A 22,800-nucleotide genomic window follows, 5' to 3' on the forward strand; every position below is an offset into this window, starting at 1 on the left:
TTAAAAAACTGCTTTTCTTTAGTCACTCCAATAGGCCTCCTACCCTATTTTACTTTTCTTCATAGTATTTTATTACCACCTGAAATTTTAAATATTTATTTGGTTATTGGTTTCCCACCATCAACCAACCAATGAACGAATCAACCAACCAACCATCCAACCAACCAACCAACCATACACACACACACACACACACAGAATGAGTAAAAGCAATTATTCCATGTTTTATCAACGACACTGAATACTGTACTGTTTGTAAATTGTGCTTTAATTTCTGCAATCAGGTATGATGCAGTAAGATACAAGTATAAACTTTCATTGTACATCCAGAAAATAAAAAGCACACTTATACAGATTTAGCCCAACAGCTTATTCCCTTAAAAAAAAAAAGTTTTGAATGTAATTAAAGCTAATTTATCTTCAGTGTAAAAACTTGGAGGTATAAACAAACGCGATATTATATACAGTAAATTAATGTACATTTCCAAACTTGCACAGTGCAGCATTTTAAAGTAAATGGTCTCATTTCAGCTTTTACTGTTAAGCATAATCCACAATTCAATCTTGAATAAAAAAGTCACAATATATAAACCCACGGAGAATTCTGTACACAAATACAAGTTTATAGAAATCTGATTTCAAATATAAATACATAAATTGTCATGACCTTCCATGTTATAACAGCTTATTTTTCTATGGTGATTTTTTTTTTTTAAACTATAGAAAAATATTTCAATGCACATTCAACTGCTATGACAAGGGCCATGACCTTTAGACCTTGTGCCTTTAAACCATACTTTGTGGAGTGTAAAGCATCACATCGGGCATTTCTGGAATGAACATTACTAAGATCCTAAGACTGAAAAGGCTACTGTATAAATATTCATGATATAACATGGTAACAAAAACAGTGAGCTCCATAGTGTACTTGGGAGGCAATGGGCAGAGAAGTAAGTGGAGGTTAGTGCTAGTTGAAGAAAACCCACAGAACGTATGTGAAGGTAGCTAGTGAACTAGTGTATTTTTAAAAAATCCCTATTGCAAGCCTAACACTGACCTCGCTAGTGAGACTCTTAAGGCAACCGAGGCTGGACATGTGTCTGGCCCCCAAAGCATGAATGCTGCCCTCCCCTCAGAGAGACCAAGCTGGCTCGTGTCAACATGGAATGAGAGAACCGCAAAGCAATTTCCCGTGCAAAGCAATTTCTCATACGTAGGAGATTCAGTGCAAACTGAGAAAACTTTGTCAACAGTTTCAAAGTTTCTTATCGCCCTTGAGCAACTGAAAGTTTTCCTAAACATGTAATTGTCAAATTGGGCTCTATAGTGGAGAACAAATGTATATAAAAGGCAAACATTTGATTTGAAACATTCTAACATTAGATTTTTTTCTCCCCCTTTCCTTTGTGGGATTTAACAGGGTTCCACTGAGAATGAAAAAACTGGTCCTTAAGAAGTATACTTTTCCTGCGTTTAAAAATATAGATCATTTAGACAGCAGACCAAGGTTACCAGGCATAGTCAAGTGTCTTCTTTTATGGCTTTTTAAATCTCTGAGGTACTCTATGATAACCACCAATTCTGACATTTATGCCTAACTGATTCCCTGTGAAAGCCACATTCAAAAGTGATGCTCACCAGTGTGTCAGGGGACAGAGGAAGCGGGGAAACCCTCTGAGGGTTTCCAGCAGGGGCCCAGCAGGGGACCAGGGTCACAGACACTTCTAGGCCTTGGCTTGCTTCTAGAAAAAGGCAAAGCAATTCCTTGCAGACACGGAGAGCCTCCAGAAGAACGGAAGCTCCTCTGGGCTGACCAAAGAGAGCCCCCCAGTTTAACCAACAGGTTTAGCAGCAGGATCCTGGGACTGTGCGCACGAGACGGATGGCGTGGGGAGACGCTGGTGACTGTACGGAGCAGGCGGAGACCTGGAGGTATCAGCACATGAGGAAGGGCGGTGTGGCTGGCTAGCCCGGCACCCCCACAAAGTGACACCATCTGTGCAGGAGGGAGGATGGTCTGAAACGTCAGGAGGGGTGACACGGATGGAATTTCTCCAGGTTTTCTACCAGCAAGAGGATGCAGACAGGAAAAATGCCGTGGTTTGTTTAAATGAATGCCATACATCTTACTACCTCTATCTGAATCTTTCAATTTGCCACACACGCATCACATAAAGCTGAACTTGCTCCGAACTGAGATGGGTTAGAGAGACACCGACTATTCCCAATGACTGGATCAATGATCTTGGCATAGAAAGGACCTGAAGAAAGGATCGAGTCCAAGCATACCTTACCAAAGCCCTTTGTAGTAGTAAACCAGCTACTGCAGGTTCTGTATAATACTTATGCATCAGATAACAGTGGCAATTCCATGATGGGTCAAGTAGTAATTCCTTTCAGTTAATAATACTAGAGATATGGTTTTAATTGCATAGTCTTTTAGGGCCTTGGGGAAAAATAAATGAGAACCAGCTCTTTTCCTGAAGGCCCAGGTTTCCTCCTACAGAGCACTGGTTAATGGCCCTCCCTCCCAGCGGAAAGCTTCAGCGTGACGCACCAGTCCAGAGGTCAGTGTGTTTGCCTCCTGTCCCAATTTGCAAACTTCCTTGTTCACAATCACCGGAAAAGTCACACATCTCCCAGATCCACAAACTCATCTTCTCGTTTGGCCAGATCTTCTTCATCTCCCAAAGCTTTCCAACCACTGATGGGCAAGACCGGCTTGGAGGAATGTCGCTGCAGCAAAGCGAAAGGAAACAAAGAGGACAGGCGGGCAGAGTTCCTCAGCAGGGAGGGAGCCTCTGCCTGGAGGGCCTCCTGGCGGTGGTGTCTCTCCTCGATTTTCTCTTGTAAGCTCTGTACTTCCTTCATCATTTCCAAGAGTTTGCTCATGGTGGCCACGGTGCCACCACCCAGGATTTGGGCTTCTGGAATCCAACGCAAGTAACGCTGGGCCCAGACTTTGATTTCTGGCCCCTCAATGTGAGGCAACAACAGGCCGTGGTAGTCAGTGGGTTTGCTGTGCCAGCCTTCATAGAACTCTCGGAAGTTGTCTTGCAGCTCATCAGAAGAATTAATTAGTTTGCTAATTCTCTTGCCCAGAAGATTTTTAATTAAGTGATCTGTTTCTTCCCTGAAAAATCCTCTTTTGGGAGATGACTTAGATTGGGTGAGTGGCAAAGAAAGGTGTCGTTGATGCTTTGAGAAAAACACAAATAAAAATCTCTGGTTAGCCTGACAGCACAGGTACAGCTGTTCCCATCAAAAAAGGGGCAGAATCCTGCTTCACAAGTCATGAGACATCAGAATCGAATCCAAATTCATTAAAATGCTACAACATACAGAGAGAAAGGGGGCTTGTTGTTTATTCCATGATGCAAATGGTAGGTGTACTGTATTTATAAACAAATGGGTGAAACCAGGTGTATCCAGAGCTGGGCTGAAAGCCAGTGGTGACACAGAGGAAAGCTTCCAATCCCTGGTCCTGTCACAGGGGCACCAAAGGGCAGTGAGGACTTTTGAAGAACAAGTCCAACTTAAGATAAACTGATGACTTAGGAGAGTTTGGAGGGGATGTCTATTCATTTTAGGAAGAAAACAAAATGTTTCCTCTTTGAGAACTTGAGGGAGAAAGCGTCTACAATATTCTGAACACCTGCGAGGAGCAGTGCTGACAAGCTGAAGACCCTATCCCTTTAATGAGGTAACTTTGCTGGTTCTCAGCTGTCCAGTGGGAGCTCAAGCCCAAGTCATACAGATTCTTCTGGACAGTCAGGTGGGAGCAAAGGGAAGTCAAGGAACTGGCTAAGTTGGCCAGATATTCTGTCTGACAAGCTGCATGGAGGAGAAAACGTGAGAGCTTTTATGTTTTTTTCCTCCTCAGTATTCTATTTGCTGTCAAAGCAAGGTCTTTTATTCTGGGGTGCACTGCGAAAGGCTTGCGAAGATGAGCAAAGCGATCAGAAGATTACGAGGGACCTCCAGCGGCCAAAGGAGAAGGTAAAAAATGTGGGGAAGTGTTTCTCCCCAGCTCTTTTGCTCCTGAGGTATCCGTCTGAAATAAGACTAGATGAAAGTTTTCTTTTCAGGCTAGACTTATACCTCTCTAACACATTTCTGCCAGTGGTTCTATAAAGGAAGCATTTCCTTATTATAGAATATGGAACAATAAAAAATATAAAGAAAGCAAAACCATCCACAACACAACTCAGAGCTGACTAGGATTTTTGACTTTCTATCCAGGGATAGCAGAGCCTAAGACCAAGTCAGTGGCCGGCCTGTCTTCTCCCTGATCAGGTGAGTCAGGGGAGTAAGGAATGCAGGTGGACGCTACCAGCCACTGAGTGCTGTGCTCAGTGGGTTGTATGCATCGACTTATCCAATTCTCAAAGCCACTATTATCGCCCCATCTTACAAATGAGGAAACTAAGGCATACCGGTTAAGTAATCTGCCAAGGCCCCAGCTACCAAATGCCAAAGGTGGGTTCACACACAGACCGTCTGACTCCAGAGTGTGGGCTCCTAACAGACCTATGTGCCTCGGAAGACCCTTCTCTCCACTCCCTAAGTGAACAGAGTGTTTAAGATGGGCCGGGTGGGGACAGTGCCACATGCCAGGAGCCTAGTCCAGGCCTGAGGCTGAGGTGAGCCCACACTCCTGAGCAGACCCCTTGGCCTCCAGTGGTAACTGACAGAGCAGCACTCAGGCTGGTCAGCCACGACCTCTTCAGTCTCTACAGAACTTCTCCAAGGCTGTCCATCCATTCATCGAGGGGCCTCCAGCCTGACATCTGGTCTCTAACCCGAAGGCTTCCAGGTTCCTTGCTGCCTCAGCCCCAACTCAGCTTATCTAGTTCAATCTAAGATTCTCCAACTCTTTGGCTCAGACCTCTCCCACGGGTCAGCTCCTGGAGCGTAGGCCATCTGCTCCTACCGATAAGAAGGGATACATAGAAAAACTGGATCTGGGCAAAGAAAAGCAATCCAGCCTTATGAGGCGGAGACTGACTTTCTTCCCGTGCAAACGGGGTTAGGCCTCGCTGTCCCTGAGGTCCCTTGCTCCGCAAGCCTGGGGCAGTTCTGTGATCCTAACTCAGCTGTCGTGAGAAGTGTGCAGGCGGCCACCAGGGGGCACAGCACACTGAAGGAAAACCAACCTCTGGCCAAGCTCTTCTGGAGCCCAGAGGGTTCTGGTCCAGCTGGCAGGAAAGAGGTTGAACCGGGGTGGGAAACATCCACCCTGGGCCTGAGGAACCTCAAAAAGGCAAAGCAGTGGTTCTAAGTTGTTCAGCAGTTGCCATCTTCTGCGAGTACTGGCTTTGGCTAACCTGGGTCTCCAAGCCTCTTCCAGAACAAGTCAGGCGTCCTGGAACCCCTCAGGGGCAGGCAGGGGCAGAAGTACGGCCATATGGAGAAGGCAGTGACATGCACTGACATGGGATTTTACCCCCCTGCTCTCTCCTTTGTGGGGTTTGTGGGGGAGAAATTTGAGCAAACAGATGGAGCCAGGAAATACCATGTAAATCATGTATCATCTAGGGAACTTGGGGTTTTTACTAAGTAGTCAAGTCAAGAACAAATGTCTGAGGGGAAACCCAAATCATTCGACATTTGTGGTTTACAGCATAGTCAGCAAACTACAGCCCACGGGCCAAACCTGGCCGGTGCCCATTTTCATAAATATTAGGACACAGCCACGCCCACTTGCTCCCGTGTTGTCTGCAGCTGCTTCTGCTTTATAACAACGGCGGGGGGTGGGGGGGAGTTGGGTTAGGCCAGATGGCACAGCCTTGACAGAAAAAGTTAAGAGTTATAAATATTCTTATGATGGAGAAAGGTCTTGCTATTAAAGACATGAACTGGTACAGACCAGGAGTAAAACCCACATAATCAACATTCCTTTCACTCGAGCAGTCACACTCTCAGGCCCAGATGAGACACATGATCCATACAACATGACCACTCTGGCAGCAGCGTCCCCAGTGACACTCAGCAAATGGCTATGTCTCCTCTGGGCAAAGGCTGATTTGCTGAAAGCAGAGGTTTCTCGTGGGCCTGACCATGTGCCCGCCACAAACCCCGACTGTAGGCCGGTCCCAGAATCTGTGTGTAGCTTTTATCCTTACATACATGGGGGTCTATGGGAAGATGAGGGGGTTAGGCACGTGGACGTCTTACTTTGCAACGCGTTCCTTTCCGCTGGCCTTTGTCCAGTTTTGGCTTTTCCACATAAAGAGGGTTTTTGAGCAGTGTCTGGGCTTTGGGTTCAAACTGCACAGACCAATCCCACACGGTGAGCAGATTCAAAGATTTGCTTTGTGTATCTGGGCTTTCCCTTCCCTGCCAAAACAAGCACAGGTGAGGATGGCTTCCAGGGAGGGCTGTGGAAAGTACACGATTCTGAGACAGGCACCAGAACGGCGCTCCTGAACTGCTCTGAGACGCACTTCATTTTTAAAGACTGCAGCTGGCCGTGGTTGTTCAATAAAGGCTTTGGGTGGGAGAGGAGGGAAGGGAGAAGGGCGTGCTCTGTTCCAGCAGGTCATATGCCAGCCACTGTCCTGGGCACTTCCATAGCAACCTGTGAAGTCACTATGATTTTTGCAATTTGACATTTGAGGAAACTGAGGCTCAGAGAACTGAAGTGAACGGCCTGAAGTCACGAAGCTGGTGAGTGGCAGGGTGGGGTCTGAAACCAGGGCTGTGTGCCTAGAACCAGGTTCTGTGGGATCTGGCAAAATCCCTCCTGGAGGACCAGCTCAAACAACCCTGAGGCCCGCGGTAGGCCGATCAGAGTGCGAGGCTGGTTAGAGTTAAAACCCTGGCAGCACAGCCTCAAGAGAGACTAACGGGGGTTCACATGGAAAGTACAAGCCTAGCTTCCCAGCTCTGCCTCGTCTCCACTCTCTTCAGAGTTACCACACACTGGCAAATAGAAGAGAAGGCATCTGGTCTGACCATCTTTACAAAGGACAACTTAATTTTGCTTAAGTTCCCAGCTCCAACACTTGCTCCCAGCTTCAACATTTACTGTCCAGCCGTGGGCGAGTTACTTATCTCTGTGCCTCAGATTCCATAGATGATACTAATATAGATGCCACAAGGTGCTGTGAGGATTAAATATCAACACCCAAAAAGCACTCAGAGCAGGGCTTCGTACACTGTCAGTGTTAAATCAATATCATTTTATATCCTCGATCTTACTGCCCCCTACTTGTGAGGCATAGCTTCTATACACAGGTTCCGCAGAGGACTCTTACCATGTTAGTATCTTTCTGATGAGGCGAATTGAAGAAGAAGGTGCTAAAAATAGGTATGTACAGGCTATCGGACAGAACAGTCAGGTAAGTCTCCGTGAATTCAAATGCTGGGGGATACTGGTGCACCAGCTGCCAGACACAATCTAAGAAAAGCAGGAACACAGGCACCTACGTGAAAACAAGAGACACGTTACTGAGCGTCCAACACCAGCTGTCCCGAGTTCAGGGACAGCCATCTCAACAGCTGTGAGATAACCACTGTTGAGCACGACAGTCCCTGGACGATACCGCAGACTCCATTCCAAGCGATAAACATGCTCAGTTGAAATCATATGCTCATGGATTAATGCTGATATTTCACAGTACGTGTGACATTTCAAAGATGAAATATGTAAAATCTCATTATCAATCAACATTAACAGATGAGCATTTGCGGTTGATTTTGATGACAGGGAACACTAACTCTGAACCCCAATTAAGTTAAATGTTACTTCCCCCAAAAATAATTCCTTAGTCAATTTTACTACCAAAAAACATACTAAATTACTTTGAATTTTGTTAATAGTTCCTTCTCCACCCCCACAATGAGAGCCCAGAAGAGAGAGGAAAGAAGACAGATGCAATAAAAAGAGTTTCTAATATTTTTTCACAAACACGTAGTTTTTAACTGATGGCCTCCTTTATTAGCTACCCAGAGGCTAGCCGTTTTTCAGTAGAGATAGTTTTCTGGGGTGCTTTGTCATTCATAAAATGTTTAGCCTTCTGAGACACCCAGTGACCCTGTGAGAGGGAAGGACAAGCATGTTACAGTCTCTCCCTTAAGGAGGCTAGCCAAGGTGTCACACACAGCTCCTAAGAGAGACAGGAGTTGGGAATCCAGCTTCTGAATCAAAGTCCAGTGCTGCGTCAATCACATCAGAAATCAGACCGCTCAGTTTTCCTTCAAAACTTCAACATGTCGACGTTGAGATGCTAAGAAACATTTATATTACAATTTTATTTCATACCTCATTTTATGCTCAAACACCATTAAAAAATATCTGAACCTCATTGTGCAGTCAGGGAAATGGGCTCAGGGCGTAGGGAAAACTTCTCCAAGGGCTGGGTGAACAGCAGATCAGAAATCCTCCTGAGCTTTCTCCATTAGACATGGTGCCTTTCAGTCCTCACTGTCTCAAGTTATAAAAAATATACTCTTCCCCACACAGTATCAGCTCGCTCTTACATCATATTATTGGAGTCCCATCAACCTTTCAAATTAGTTTCTCAAAAAGGAAAAGTCCATTCTGAGACTGACAGACGGTGATTTCCATTTGGCTCAATGGAACAGAGATGAGTACAGACCAGGCCTGAAAGAAACCGCCAGGTCTAGCACGAGAGGCCTGGGTATCCCAGACACAGGCCGAGGCCGGCAGGGCAAGAGCCAGGGTTCTCTACTCCCACAGCATGCTGTGTCAAGCTGTTCAGCACCACAGACAGACATGCTTAGTATGTGCAGTAAGAAAACCCACAAGCTACGCTACTAGCATACGGTAGCTCTGCGTGCGATTTAATTAAATAAAGTTCCCGTTTTCATTTTTCCTCCCACAGTCATTAATAATGCAGCCAAAGGGGTTTGTACAGCTGCAGCCGAGACAAGTAGTACACCACAGTTTGGGGGGCTCATTTTCACTAACTGAACTATAATGCTAACGCTCCTGTGCTTGCATTCGGAGGCCCAGGCCTGGAGTGAATCCACGCAGGCAGAGGCTGGAGAGACTGTGTGCACTGCGCGTGCACACCCCCCGCTAAGGCCTAGTTGACCGGTGGCGCCAACATCACCCTATGCTTTATTTTAGAAAGGTTTATGTGCAAGGAAAAATTATTTTGTGTGATTATGTATTTTCTATAGGAAGCCTGTATCCTGAATATTTTTTAATGTTTTTTTTAATTTATTGGGGTGACAATTGTTAGTAAAATTACATAGATTTCACGTGTACAATTCTGTATTACATCATCTATAAATCCCATTGTGTGTTCACCACCCAGAGAATATTTTTTTTTTTTGCAAAGACTAACTTAGCTGAAATTGTAGGGGGTCTGTCTGAGTTCATGTTAAGTTTTACAAATCGCTTTATTCCCACCATGGAAAAAAACCATATATATACATATATATACACATATACATATACATACACACACACACACACACACACACACACACACACACACACACCATTGCTGTACACACTTTACAAGACTCTGAACCCACTAGCTAGTACCTTCCCTCTGGGAAGGGTTTCAGTATCCTTTAAAGCATTCAAAGGCATGGAACTGAGCTTGGGCCGTGTGCACCTCGCAAACGGTAACCCTGCACCTGAAGACGGGAAGAGACTGAGCACTTCTCCCCACAATTGAAAAGGTCCGTGGTGAGGACTCACCTCCTCCTTGTCACTCTGACGCAGATGGTTACAGCGATCCAGGAAGCAGTGACCACCCATGATCCACTCCTTTTGGACGAGGCTCTGGAAACCAGCCCTGGTTCTGCAGTGCGGGTCCATCATCACTTGCACCAGAGAGGAAAGGAGGCAGCAGAGGTCGGAAGCGTTCTCCTCTAGGAGGCGCCGGCAGCAGTGGAAGAGGAAGCAGGGTATGAAGTATTAGAGCTACCGAGAGCACTCGTACTTGCAGTTAATAGGAGGGTTCCCAACACCACAGTCCGCTATGGACAGTCACGCTCCAATTCCCTTAAGGCAAGTGCCAACAAGAAAAAGGTGTTTTCGGCCTGAGAGACACACTGCTTCTAGCCTGCCTAATACGGGCCCCAGCATACACTGGAACCAAATATGGACTTGCTTACTGAATGGATAAACGAAGCCCTGCAAGGCCACCGTCAGCATGTGGGTGTCCAGATGGGCCACACAATGAGGCTGGGTCACATGTACGGTGGTGACCTGGGGGGCTCCGCAGACCAAGCTCAAAACCCTCAGGCTGCTGTGTCAAGTCTCCATCTCTGCACTCACTGTTCCAAGGCTCCGCTGCTTATCAGACTCACCTCAGGGCTCTTTTCCTCCACTCCCAACTCCTCCACTACCTCTGCTTTGGAGAAAGTTGAATATTTCTGGACTGCACCAAAATGCTCTTATTCCCAGCTCCACGGCTCTTTCCGTTTCTGTCTGGGGAGCAGAGGGGCCTCCTTGTCTGGCCTAGAGGAGAAGCACTCCTTGGCCGACTTCCATGAGCCCACCCCTGGAGTGCATTGTACAAAACCCATACGATGAAATTCCACTAAATACCTGTTTAATATTTATGACTTACAGCAAACAAGAACATGCATCTACATCAAGCATTTGTCTTCGAGTTTTCAGTCAGGGTCTAACATACCCGGAGTGTCCTCTTTACAAAAAGAAGTGCAACCCAAGTGCTATTTTAAAACATGCATGAGGATGATGGTGCTGGTTTTACTGGGGATGAGAAACTAAGCATGGATTCTAAGTAGGGAGGTGTTTACACAGCTCAGACTCTCATTCCGATCCATAAGCATGAGGCACTACAGGGCCAGGCTTAAGCTTGTGCTTCTTTTTCTCCTCCAGGAAACAAGCCTACCCTATGGGAACACATAGGTTTAAAAAAAACAGATTTTCATTTTGTCTTTCTAGTGCTATCAGTTTTCAAAACAAGTTTCATTTTTTTAAGGGGCTCTTCCTTCTTGCATCTGAAGGGTGTTAGTACATTCATAGGTAACAGGAAGAAGGGCTAGAAAATGAGATTTCAAATGAGAGACAACTGAGTAGTCCATCTAGGAGCAAACATCTCAGCTACATCAGCCAAAGATTCGAATTTAATTCTGTGCAACTCTGATCAGTGCAATCTGGCCCTAGGACTCCACCTCTCAGACCCCCTCCTCCTGTTCCCCCAGTAACTCAGTACTCTGTTCTGTCCTTGTTGGTGAGGTCTTTTTAAGGCCAACTCTCTCATTAGGTTGCAAACTTCTACAAGGCAGAAGTACAAAGCTCTGCACACGGTAGGTGCTCAATAAATAAAAAATCTAAGCCAGTGAGCCAGCATCACATGGTACAGAAGCCACAGGCAGACATTTTCCAGTCTGCCCATAAAAGCAGAATCTTGGCTGTCATGGAACATGTCAGAGAAATGATAAAAGCTTGAGGGTAGAAAAGCATGAGACAATCTACTTAATTTGAAGCATTGGGCTATAAAAAACCTAAAATATTCTAAACAGCAGACATAAAATTTTAGGTCAGATCTAAGCAACGCCAGCAACGATCTTTGTTGTGCGGCGGTTCACACTTGTTTTTATGCATTTCAATGTTTATGTCCTATCCTCACATACAGCAGGTTAAGCCCACGGAGGAAAAGGAAATCACGGACCACAAAGTTTCTGTGGCAACTGCATGAGGTTGTTGAATACAAACATATAAAAGTAACAATTAAACCATCCCTGGGTCTCTTTCTATAAAAGGGATTATCCAAAGATTTTAACTTCAACCAAGCTGAGTTAATATAAAACAAAATTCAAAACATTAGGAAATGTGAGCTTTGGTAAAGATACCCAACAATTCCTTCTTTGTCTGTGAATAGATCTGCCAAGTTTCAAGTGAAAGAATTTATTTTTAAACCATAACATTTAAATCCAATGCAAAAAATTCCAAGGTCAGGGAGAAGAAAATGGGAAGGATTTCTACACTAGTTCATTCCTTTTTCAAGACAATTCCAGTCACAGAGCTGTATCTATAGAAAATGAATCTCAAGTGAAGGAAAATGGAAACCACATATTGTGCTTTAAATATATTACCTAAAAGAAGAACATTCATGTTTTGTGCTTCTAGACATTCTATAATCTCTATTGCTTTTTTCAGGCAACGTCTAAATGGGAAAGAGACAAGAAAAGGAGGCATTATTTCTTAAGCTTGGTATCAAAATAAGAAATTTAGAGATAGTCTGACACAATCTTCAGTTTTCTTATTTACGACTGCATGCTAAAACCCTCCAAAAGAAATTACCATTTATATAATTAAGATACAGCAAGATACTCATCTGCCTATTAGAAACTTAAAATTTTCAGAAGGGAATCCCAACATTGATGTAAAAATGCTCCTAGGTGATTTCTGAACTAGAACTCCTGAGTGAGAACTCAAACCTGAGTCTGCTGGGGAGTCCTAGTAAGACCCATAGAGGCCCACATCTGGAAATTGTGCCAAATGTCCATATTGTTTAATTCAAGGTCACCTGCCAAATGGTCAGTGTGGCTGAAAAGATCCAATATGCCCAGAAAGCCTTTGTGTCTCTCTCTAGGTGCCCTGTTTCCTCTGAGACTTGCCATTGTTGGCGGCTTTGGCTTTTCCCTACTTATAACTAGGCGCTTCACGTATGCTGTTCTCTGCCTGCAGTGGTCCCTCCTCTGCCCCGGCTCTCATCTGGTAGGGACGCTCAACCTTGCCTGCTCTACAAAAAGAAAGGTTCTTTTTTAACACTTATTACAGTTTGCAATACCATATTGACATTTTGGACCATGCAGCAGGCTCTTTAAAATGTATTTGTTAGTAAGTGTGGAGGGCTGAGGCTCCTCTCCAGTCCTCAGGGCAGAGCTGAGGGAGAGTGCCTTGCTAGGTACATGGAAGAATTCTCCTCCTCCCTCAAATGTATCCCAGGACCGGAGCTATTCTCTCATCCTGATCATCACTTCCGTTCTGCCGCTCCCTGAGCTCTCTCCTCTATTTAATGGCAAGACAGGAGATATTCAAAATATGAAGTAGGAAAGGGCATATCATTCTGTTCTCTGGAAATCTCAAACCTACTGTATTTTGCCGTGTATAATGCACTCCCGTGTATAATGGTCACCCAGGTTTTTGGCCCAAACTTTCAGGGGAGAAAAATCGTTCATTTTAGCTTTTTAATTCATATTTTTATTTGTTTACATTTAGGTACTTGTTTTTTATGTTATAAAGGAATTTTAGCATTTATTGTTTCATGTATTATTGTACAAGAAATTTTATGTATCAGCAACAAATTTACGATATTTATGCATAATAGAGGGCCAAGAACTCTTCAATGTTGCACGTTCATCGTAAGTTCAACAAAGCGAATTATCATATTCCAGGGTATTATTTTGTATACGGATGTCGTTATTGATTTCTAGAGTTACACTTTTAACTCATAAGTATAAATAAAAAAATTAAAAACATTTATATAGATATGGAATTAGTACTACGCGTGTATAATGAGCATCCTTATTTTTCCCTCACAAATTTGGGCAAAAAAGTATGCATTATACACGGTAAAACACAGTAATTCCAAAACCCAAAATAACTAAATGACATTAATCATGATTTGAAAGTTTTTCAAATACATGTTATACATATAAGACACGGCACTCTTCTAAGGAGGCATTTAGTAAAAGTCAACCTCCGCCCCTTCCAATCCTGATTCCTCCCTGGAGGCCAGCACTGTTGCCTCAATTAGAATTCTGGGTTGCCTCACCCTATTTTCATGGTTTTTCAATGCCTAGTATACAGTCTAGAGTCAATCTCCTTGTGAGCAAGTAGCATGTCTGTAAATTCTGATCAAATATGCACAGAAATAACAAATAACAAATGTAAAATCTAGCTGAGCCCTAAATAGAACATGTGATCTAAGAATATTTAACTAATATAAAACAGTTTAATTATCTGTCAATTTGCTTTACTACTTTGAATTAGAGAGCTACAAAATTTATAAGCCAAACAATGGCTTGAAATACCTGATTATGTCAAGCCAGCTGCTACTTTCCAACAGAGAAAACCATTTTATATCTGTGTCCCAAAATTCGGTACTGTTATCTGAAAAAGGGAAAAAGAGTATAGAAGTCAGACGGTTTGCCCACACGGCCACCACAAAAACACCTGTGCTGCTCAATGGTGCTGTTCCGATGAACAGCCTAGACTTAAAAAGTACAAATCCAGGCACGAGTCTCCATCCTAGCAAAGGGCCTTTCAAAACTTCAGCTGAAATGGTTTTTGAACTGTAAGCTCCTGGAATAACTTTTTACTGCTCAAAAAAAAAGTGTCCTGCAATATGTATACAGAGCCATGGTCCACCCTGAAACTCAACTAGGAGAGTAACATGCTTTAGGTAGAAACAGTTGATGTCCAGACTGCTGCTCCTAAGAGCGGAAAACCCCACAGGACAAGTTCTGATGCCACCGAGGCCTAAGGGGGACCAGGCTGCTGTTGGAATCCTAAATACAAAATACATGTACCTTCCACACCACCTCACAATCCCCCAACCCACCCGATACAGAGAGCCCTGCATCTTACAGAAGTCTAATACATTTCAGAGTTGCAAACTCAAATCAATGAAAAGGTAAGATACCCCTACAAGTCCTGGATGATGAAATAACAAAAGTGGAAAATCACAGACTTGTATCAACTAGCAAAATTTCTTACTCTCTCTGCCAGGTCTCCCGACTTTTTATAAATCTATTTCATAACATACACCACAATGTGTTTTAGTTAGAGGTACTCGTATACACTTCTGTTTCCCTTCGTGTCGTGTTCATTTTTATCTCCAGTGCCTTGCATAGTTAGTACATATAATGAAATTCAGAAATGTTGGCTGAATAAATTAGTTAGGCTTTGCTAGGCTTAAAGGTCCAAGTTAGGAAAAGTTACCTGTAAGTGTGACAAATCTCAGAGGGTAAGAACTCATTCAAGGGTGAAGAGAATCAATAGCCAACTGAGCTTGATTAAATAGGATTCAAGTTCTAAATTGTTCGCAGTAGGTAGCCTGGGAAAGGAAGTGGGGATGGCTGGGATGCGCATAGTTCATTTTCTACTTTGTACATTTCTGGCAAATTGAATTTTTTTACATTGCTCTACACACACACACACGCACACTCACTGACTCAGAAAAAAAAGTAAACTATTTCCACTTGCAGGGGGGAGTCCATTCAATAGCCACTAAGGAAAACAAACAGATCATTCACTTTATAAATCACTACAAGTAAAAGCCACTGAATACAGGTATCGCACAGTTCTACGGCTTTTCTACAGAGAAACTCTGATGCTCACCACCAGGCAGCCAGCACACTGAGTAAAGGAGAGAAGGGGGAAGGTAGCTCTGTGCTCGTTGCCATGAGAAGGGCAGTGGGGCCCAAGCCAGACGAGAAGCGGAGCGGCAGCATGGCAATGGCAGCTGGCCCCTCGGCACCAGCGCCTCCACTCCATGACGCCAACCACATGCCATGAACCTCTGCGTACCGCCCTACGAAACCCAGGGAAGGCACCAACTTTCACCTGGTCCACATGGCATGTCTTTCCCCATTTGAAAGTTTTTGCTCAGCATTCTTCTCACCTATCAGAAACAGCTGTTTAAATTTACAGTATGCAGTCTGGATGTCCTGCAGGGACAGGAAGTTGCTTGACAGGTCTTCGGTTTTGACAATTTCATAAGGTGGCCTGTGGATGATCCTGTAAATTCTAGGAATCAAAAAATAACAAGCAATTAGGAGAGCAGACATGAACTAGCAAGAGCTTATGTCTCCGGAGCACTTACTATGCGGCCAGATCTGTGTGAAGAGCTTTGAGGTGTCCTCCCACTTAATTCTCATCACCGAGGTAACTACCACAAGGACGCCAGTTCCAGGCAACGGGAGTGGAAATGGAGGTGCATGGAGCGGAGCTTCCTGGCCCAGGATTATGAAGTTTATAAACTGTTCGAGCCATGATTTGAACCAAAGCAATTTAACTCCAAAGCCCACTCCTTTTCTGGTTTTAATTTATAAAAAATGACCATTATAAGTTGCATTCTCAAGCACTAAGCTCTCAGAGGTAAACAGAGATGGACATCCTAGTAAGCAGTGTTCCCTGCTTCTCGGGAACCAAGAACTGAGCTGAACCACAACAATATGTCCAACAGTACTGACCCATCCAAGAAGCTCTTTTGGATTTGCAAAATGCCATCATCCTGTTCTTTGGGCAGTGCTGACATTTTCAAAAGTGCACATCCATTGTGGCAGGACCAACACCATATCTGCAGAGGGGAACAAAGGTTTTCCAAACATAATATACACAACCCAACAGGGAACAGGTAAGCTAAGCATTTAAATGCATACAGGGAAATCTATAACTTCAGTACAAAATTGCTGGATGTATTCAACTTTGTTAAGCCAAGGAACAGTTACTCACAATGAAAAAGATTGATTTAGTCTTAAAAAATAAAACAGGTCTAGGTATTCACACTCACACTTGCTTATGTTTTAACATACACCCTTTGACTTGGCTTTAGTGCTAGGAACCCAGATGATAATATCGTCATCGTCATCATCGGGATAGTGGCTACAGCTGGAGGATGGATTATCATGTCAGGATTTTATATGAACTCATTTAATTTTCACTCTGAGACAGGTATGACTGATATCCGCATTAACAAGACACCGAGGCTTAGAGAGACCAAGTGACTTCCCACAGTTGCGCAAACAGCCACAGCAGTATGACAATAAAGAATGTGCTCTAACTGGATGGCAAAAAGGGGGAAGCTCCTGTCATCAGACAAAATTCACACTAGAAAGAATGGAAAGTTGGCTAGTCAACATATGTTGATAGGAGATGTCTACGTGCAAAGTACTGAATTAGAGTGTAAGTGGATGTAAAGAGCGTTAAGATATTGTATCTACTCTCAAGGAGCTTAAACTCTAACAGGGAAATAAGTTTACAAAGATAATGAAGTAGAATGTGGTAAACCACAGAAAAGAATTTTAAGGAACAACAAAGGGAGGGCAAAGGAGGAAGAAATCATGTGATGACCATAAGTGATAGGTTCCAATATTTGGATGTTTTTCTGGACCCAGAGGGCACCTGATCCTGGGGCAAAGCAATCTGCCAGTAGAGCCTGGAATGGAGGAGAGGGCGAGGCTGGTGGGGGGAGGTGAGCACAGCTGTGGACTCTGTGCCCGTATAAAGGCCTGGCTAAGGGCTTGAGACTGGCCCAGCCCTGCTCTGCTGATCAAGCCATTGGGCCCTGGCTCAAAGGTAAACTTAGAGGACTTCAGCTGCCCAGAGGGGACATCCTTCTTTTGCCATTCTTCTGCAATGTGTAAGCCATACCTTGGGTATGCTAGCAGCAGCCTGGGTCAAGAGACTAGAGATAAGCTCACAATCCAGGTGACAAGCTGCACTGCTTAGAAAGTCAGAGAGAGGAACCAGTTTGGGGTGGCAGGAGAAGATGATGGGATCAGTACTGGATACGTTGTTTGGGTATCTAGTGCCAATTTCACATCCGTGTGACTATGTTCAGAAGGCACCTAAGACGAGGGTTATGAGCTCAGGAGAGGATGGCAAGACTGGGGTTTTGGTCATAGGCGCCGACGGCCAGCTGACGTGGAAGAGATGCAAGCCCACCCAGGGAGTGAGGGAAGAGGGATACAACTATTTTCAGGACTGCCAAAAAAGCACTGACTCCCCTCTGAGCGCCTAACAGTACTTGATTCTTTAAGATTCATAATGAGGCGGAAGTGTTAGAACACTGAGATAATGCAGAGGGCCCTCTACTGTCCTCGTGTTCCCTTTTCCAAAGTCATCCTAAGCAATGTACAGAAACCACCAGTTCGTAGCCCTCTGCCAAAGTCGGCAATATTCGGAATACCCCAGCAGCCCTGCCCCCTGCGGGCACCCCCTCCCACCCCCCAGTTCTCTGATCCAAGAGGACAGAGAAACTCTTAGCCATGACTGGGTGACAGGTTCTAAGAAAGTAAGTGTTCTCAATCCTTTTTATCTCCTCTCCTGGGGCAGAAAGGGTGGCTATCGGTGGCATTCAACCGTAACTCCTTTTCCACCTGGGGCAGCTCAGGTGAGGTGCCACGGGGCAATTCCCTTACTATCCTGTATGAAACAGTAAACAGAAAAACAGGGGACAACCAAGATGGCGCAGTAGGTAAACGCTGTACTTACCTTCTCTCACAACCACATCAAAATTACAACTAATCTACAGAACAATCACTATTGAGAATCGCCTAAAATGAAGCTGAATTGAAGCCTTTCAACTAAGGACATACAGAAGCCACCTCCAGACTGGTAGGAGGGGTTAGAGACGTGGAATAGGCTGGTCCCATAGCCACGTGTGAACGTGTGACCATTAAAGATCGGGAGGGACATTTTGGCTGTGGGGGTTCCCCCTACCTCCCAGAGGAGCAAGAGATCCCAGCCCCATCCCGGGCCAGGGTTCCATTGCCGGGGAGAGAAGTCCCCATAATTTCTGGTTGTGAAAACCAGTGGAGATTGTGACTGAGTGAGATGGAGGGCGGCTACACTCACAGGCGCGCCTCTTAAAAGGACTACACATGGACTTACCCACCAACTGAATCACTCGCTTGAGCTCCAGCGCTGGGGCAGCAGCTGGAAAGGAGGCAGGGACATATGGTGGGGAAGTGAAATGTCTAGCTTGGGATTGGGGCTGGAGAGGTGGCTTTCTCCTGGACAGGGGAGCTGGTGGAAGCCATTGTCTCTTTGCTGAGCCCTCCCGCTGTGCAGATACAGGCAGCCGCCATGTATGAGTCTCCAACATTCATTCACCACACCCTGGCGATTCCAGACCCAGCCCCACCCAACTTTCGGGCACACCCAGGCCGCTTACAGTGGCTTTTTCGTGCAGACTGCCTACCTTGGCTCAAGCTGTAGACGTTCGCAGAACCAGACAAGCAGCCTGAGGCTTGAGCATCCTGTACCTCTGGCTGCATAGCCCTAAGCTGGCACTAGTGGCAGCTGGGCTTGGTTCGCGGGTTGGCCTCTCAAGGGGCTTCCAAGCACAGCACGGGTGGCAACCATCTGCAGATTTCTTTCTGGCTCCCACTGAGTCCCACGGGTGGGGCATGGGCTGTGGCTGAAGTAGACCCACAGTGGATCCCAACCAAGGTGGTCCTGGGACTAGCGCCCCCAGTGGCCAGCTTCAAAACGAGCTGGAGCATCACCCAGCTGCCTCCAAGTACAACACACCCAAGGGGCAGATTGGGCAGGCACCAGAGTCCTGCTGAGGCAGATCCTGCTCCATAGGATCAGCCCCCGCACAACAACTCTTGCACTGTAGTCAAGGCCAGTCCTCACAGCCAGGGAGCCCAAGGGTCAGACCCTCTCACTGATGTGCAATTATCAACCAAGGCTCAACTACAAGAGGAGGGCACACACAACCCACACGAGGGACACACCTGGAGCAGGTGGCTCAGGTGACTGGAAAGACTGCGCCACTGAACTCCACAGCACACCTACTACATAAGGCCACTCTACTAAGATGAGAAGACATAGCAGCCCTACCTAATACACAGAAACAAACACAGGGAGGCAGCCAAAATGGGGAGACAAAGAAATATGTCCCAAATGAAAAGAACAGAACAAAGCTCCAGAAAAAGAACTACGCGAAACGGAGATAAGCAATCTATCAGACACAGAGTTCCAAACACTGGTTATAAGAATGCTCAGTGATCTCATGGAAAACTTCAACAAAGAGACAGGAAGCATAAAAATGGAGCTGGAAACCATGAAAAAGAACCAGTCAGAAATAAAGAATACAATAACAGAAATGAAGAATATATTACAGGGAATCAACAGATTAGATGAAGCAGAGGATCCAACCAGCAATGCAGAAGGAAAGGCAGCAGAAAACAACCAACCAGAACAGCAAAAAGAAAAAAGAATCCAAAAAATTGAGGAGTTTAAGGGGCCTCTGGGACAATATCAAGCATACCAACATTTGCATTATAGGGATACCAGAAGGAGAAGAGAGCAAGGAATGGAAAACCTATTTGAAGAAATAATGACAGAAAAGTTCCTTAACCTGGTGAAGGAAATAGACATTCAAGCCCAGGAAGCACAGAGTCCCAAACAAGATAAACTCAAAGAAGCCAACACAAAGACACATCATAATTAAAATGCCAAAGGTTAAAGACAAAGAATCTTAAAAGCAGCAAGAGAAAAGGAGTTAGTTACCTACAAGGGAGCCCCCATAAGACTAGCAGCTGATTTCTCAACAGAAACTTTGCAGGCCAGAAGCGAGTAGCAGGAAATATTCCAAGTGATGAAAACCAACAACATACAACCAAGATTACTCTACCCAGCAAAGCTATTATTTAGAATTGAAGGACAGATAGGAGCTTCCCAGACAAGAAAAAAGCTTAAGGAGTTCAACACCAAACGAGTATTACAAGGAATCTTAGAGGGCTTCTTTAAAAAGGGGGGGCCAGGGGGGTTAAGGATGGGTGAAAGGGGAAGAGATTAAGAAGAACAAATTGGTTATTACACAGTAGTCATGGGGATGTAGGTTATAGCATACGGAATATAGTGAACAATACTGTAATAACTATGTATGGTGCCAGATAGGTACTAGCTCTATCAGGGTGATAGAAGGAAATGGGGTTGGGGCAGGGTGCAAAGGAAGGCATTAAGAAATACAAATTGGTAGTTAATACAGTATGTGGAATATAATCAACAATGTTGTAAAGATCATGTAAGGTGCCAGATGGGCACTGGACTAATCAGGGGATCACGTCATAGACTGTGTAGATGCCTGACCAATGCACTATACACCTGAAGTTGAAGTAGAATAATATTGTATGTTAACTATAACTAAATACTGTGTTTCCCCAAAATAAGACCTAGCTGGACAATCAGCTCTAATGAGTCTTTCAGAGCAAAAATTAATATAAGACCTGGTATTACATTAATTATATATATATATATTACATTACATTATATTACATTACATTATATTACATTACATTATATTACATTACATTATAGCGGGTCTCATGTTATAGTAAAATAAAACTGGGTCTTATATTAATTTTTGCGCCAAAAGATGCATTAGAGCTGATTGTCTGGCTAGGTCTTATTTTCGGGGAAACACGGTAGGTATATATAGTCATGGGATGTGGAGTACAACATATGGAAGCTAGTCAATGGTATTGTAACAACTATGTAAGATGTCAGAGGGGTAGTAGCTTGGAATGGGTGGGTCATCACTTTATGAGGGGTTTAAATGTTTTAACTATTACGTTCCTTTGTACACCTGAAACAAACTGGAAAAAAAAAAAAAAGGAAAACCAGCAAAATTCTTAGTCAAACAGACTTCTCATAGGAATTTAGCAAAAAGCACATGTCTTCTCCTGCTGTAATATGTACAATTTCCATCTGGGAAAGGGCCACAGGGTTCTCAGTATGAATGACTTGCCAACAGAGAAGAATCGTAGTTCGTTGATCCTGTTTATCTAAAAAAGGGGGGAATTATTCATTATTTCATACATCTTACAGTGTCTCTCTTAATACAGCTAAAGACAGAGCTTTAGGGGAACATGTACAACTGGAGGCTAGAAAGCAGTGTAAATAAAGAAAGAAACTACTAATGGGGTGAGAAGACCAAGAAAACACAGTGTTTTCCAAGCCAACACAGGAATTTAAAAGGCAAAAGAGGGAGACAGTCATCAGTGATGGTATGGAGAACTGGGGCCATGAAGGCTGTGCCTGCTGGCGGTCAATCAGCAGAATGGAGGAGCAGAAGTCATGATGCAAGAAGAAAGGAGTCGGGGCCAGTAGAGAAAATCAGTAGACTCTTTAAATATGTTTGGCAGTGGAGGGAAGGAGAGCAAGACAGTAGTTTGACTCTTAAGGAAGGGCTTTTTCAGGTTAGCAGAGACTTTATTATGTCTTCAAAAGCAGAATACGCAGAAAGATACACGCGGAAGGGAGAAGACTGATGGAGGCAGGTTCCAGAGAGAGCAGGGCAGATGAGACCAAGAGCCCAGGCAGGGGCTTGGATTCAAGATGAAGGAAACAGGCACCCAGAAAGAAGGGGGTGGAAAAGAAGGAGGTCTTGAGGGAGGTCTTCTCACTTGCTTTCCAAGATCCCAGTAAAAGGGGAAAGAGTGTTCCTGAGAGTAAGAGAGCTAAAAATAACAAATTCAAGAGAATGAAAAGAATGTTTACAGCAGCTCCAAGGAAGAATGGTATCGGAACCAAGAGGAGTTACACAAATAATAGATTGCTGAGCAGAACAAAGACCCAACAAGGCAAGGCAACAGTTTTCATGTATCCCATCAAGTATGCTGTTCTGTTTAGTGTGAATAATCTAGAGCAATGTTCATTAGCCCCACAGTGAAAAAAGGTAAATACTCCGGGTCTGAGAACCGGTTGGAGGCCAAATCTAGAATGACAGCAAGAGCATGACTGAAATTATAAACAATGGAGGTTTCCCTGAAGACGAGTAAGTGAAGGCAAGAAAGAGAAGACTAGGTGAAAACTCAGGGTGAAAAACCACAGAGATAATGTTCTGGAATGAGATAGAGGTAATGGTTACACAACATTGTGAATATATTAAACGTCACTAGTCGTAAATTTTATGCATGTTGAGAGCTCTGTGTTCCCTGAGTAAATGCATAAATTCCATCTTTTAGTGTTTTTCTGCTGTCCATTTGTGCCAACTCCACTAATGACTCAGGACATAAAGGCCGATGACCTAATAAAGTGAGAACATGTTCCTACAATTTCTATCAAAGTTATGCTGCTGACTCATCACCTAGGTTTTA

At 44.4% G+C, this 22,800-nt stretch overlaps 1 protein-coding gene across 1 annotated transcript in view; it reads right to left on the reverse strand.

Moving 5' to 3' along the window:
• Nucleotides 1-250: 250 nt before the first annotated feature.
• The window catches only part of MTMR12 (myotubularin related protein 12), a 66,777-nt gene continuing 44,227 nt past the window's right edge, over nt 251-22,800 (reverse strand). The window contains exons 9-16 of the mRNA XM_019737255.3: nt 16,159-16,265; nt 15,588-15,712; nt 13,996-14,074; nt 12,052-12,122; nt 9,680-9,852; nt 7,260-7,427; nt 6,178-6,339; nt 251-3,198 (exon numbers count right to left, since the gene is read on the reverse strand). Of these exons, the coding sequence (XP_019592814.3) occupies nt 2,629-3,198; nt 6,178-6,339; nt 7,260-7,427; nt 9,680-9,852; nt 12,052-12,122; nt 13,996-14,074; nt 15,588-15,712; nt 16,159-16,265 (1,455 nt within the window). The 3' untranslated portion in view covers nt 251-2,628. The remainder of the gene's footprint in view (nt 3,199-6,177; nt 6,340-7,259; nt 7,428-9,679; nt 9,853-12,051; nt 12,123-13,995; nt 14,075-15,587; nt 15,713-16,158; nt 16,266-22,800) is intronic.

Source organism: Rhinolophus sinicus, chromosome 3 (assembly GCF_057876585.1).
Source record: "Rhinolophus sinicus isolate RSI-liver-muscle chromosome 3, RSI-T2T, whole genome shotgun sequence".
In the NCBI taxonomy this organism is placed as follows: domain Eukaryota; kingdom Metazoa; phylum Chordata; class Mammalia; order Chiroptera; family Rhinolophidae; genus Rhinolophus; species Rhinolophus sinicus.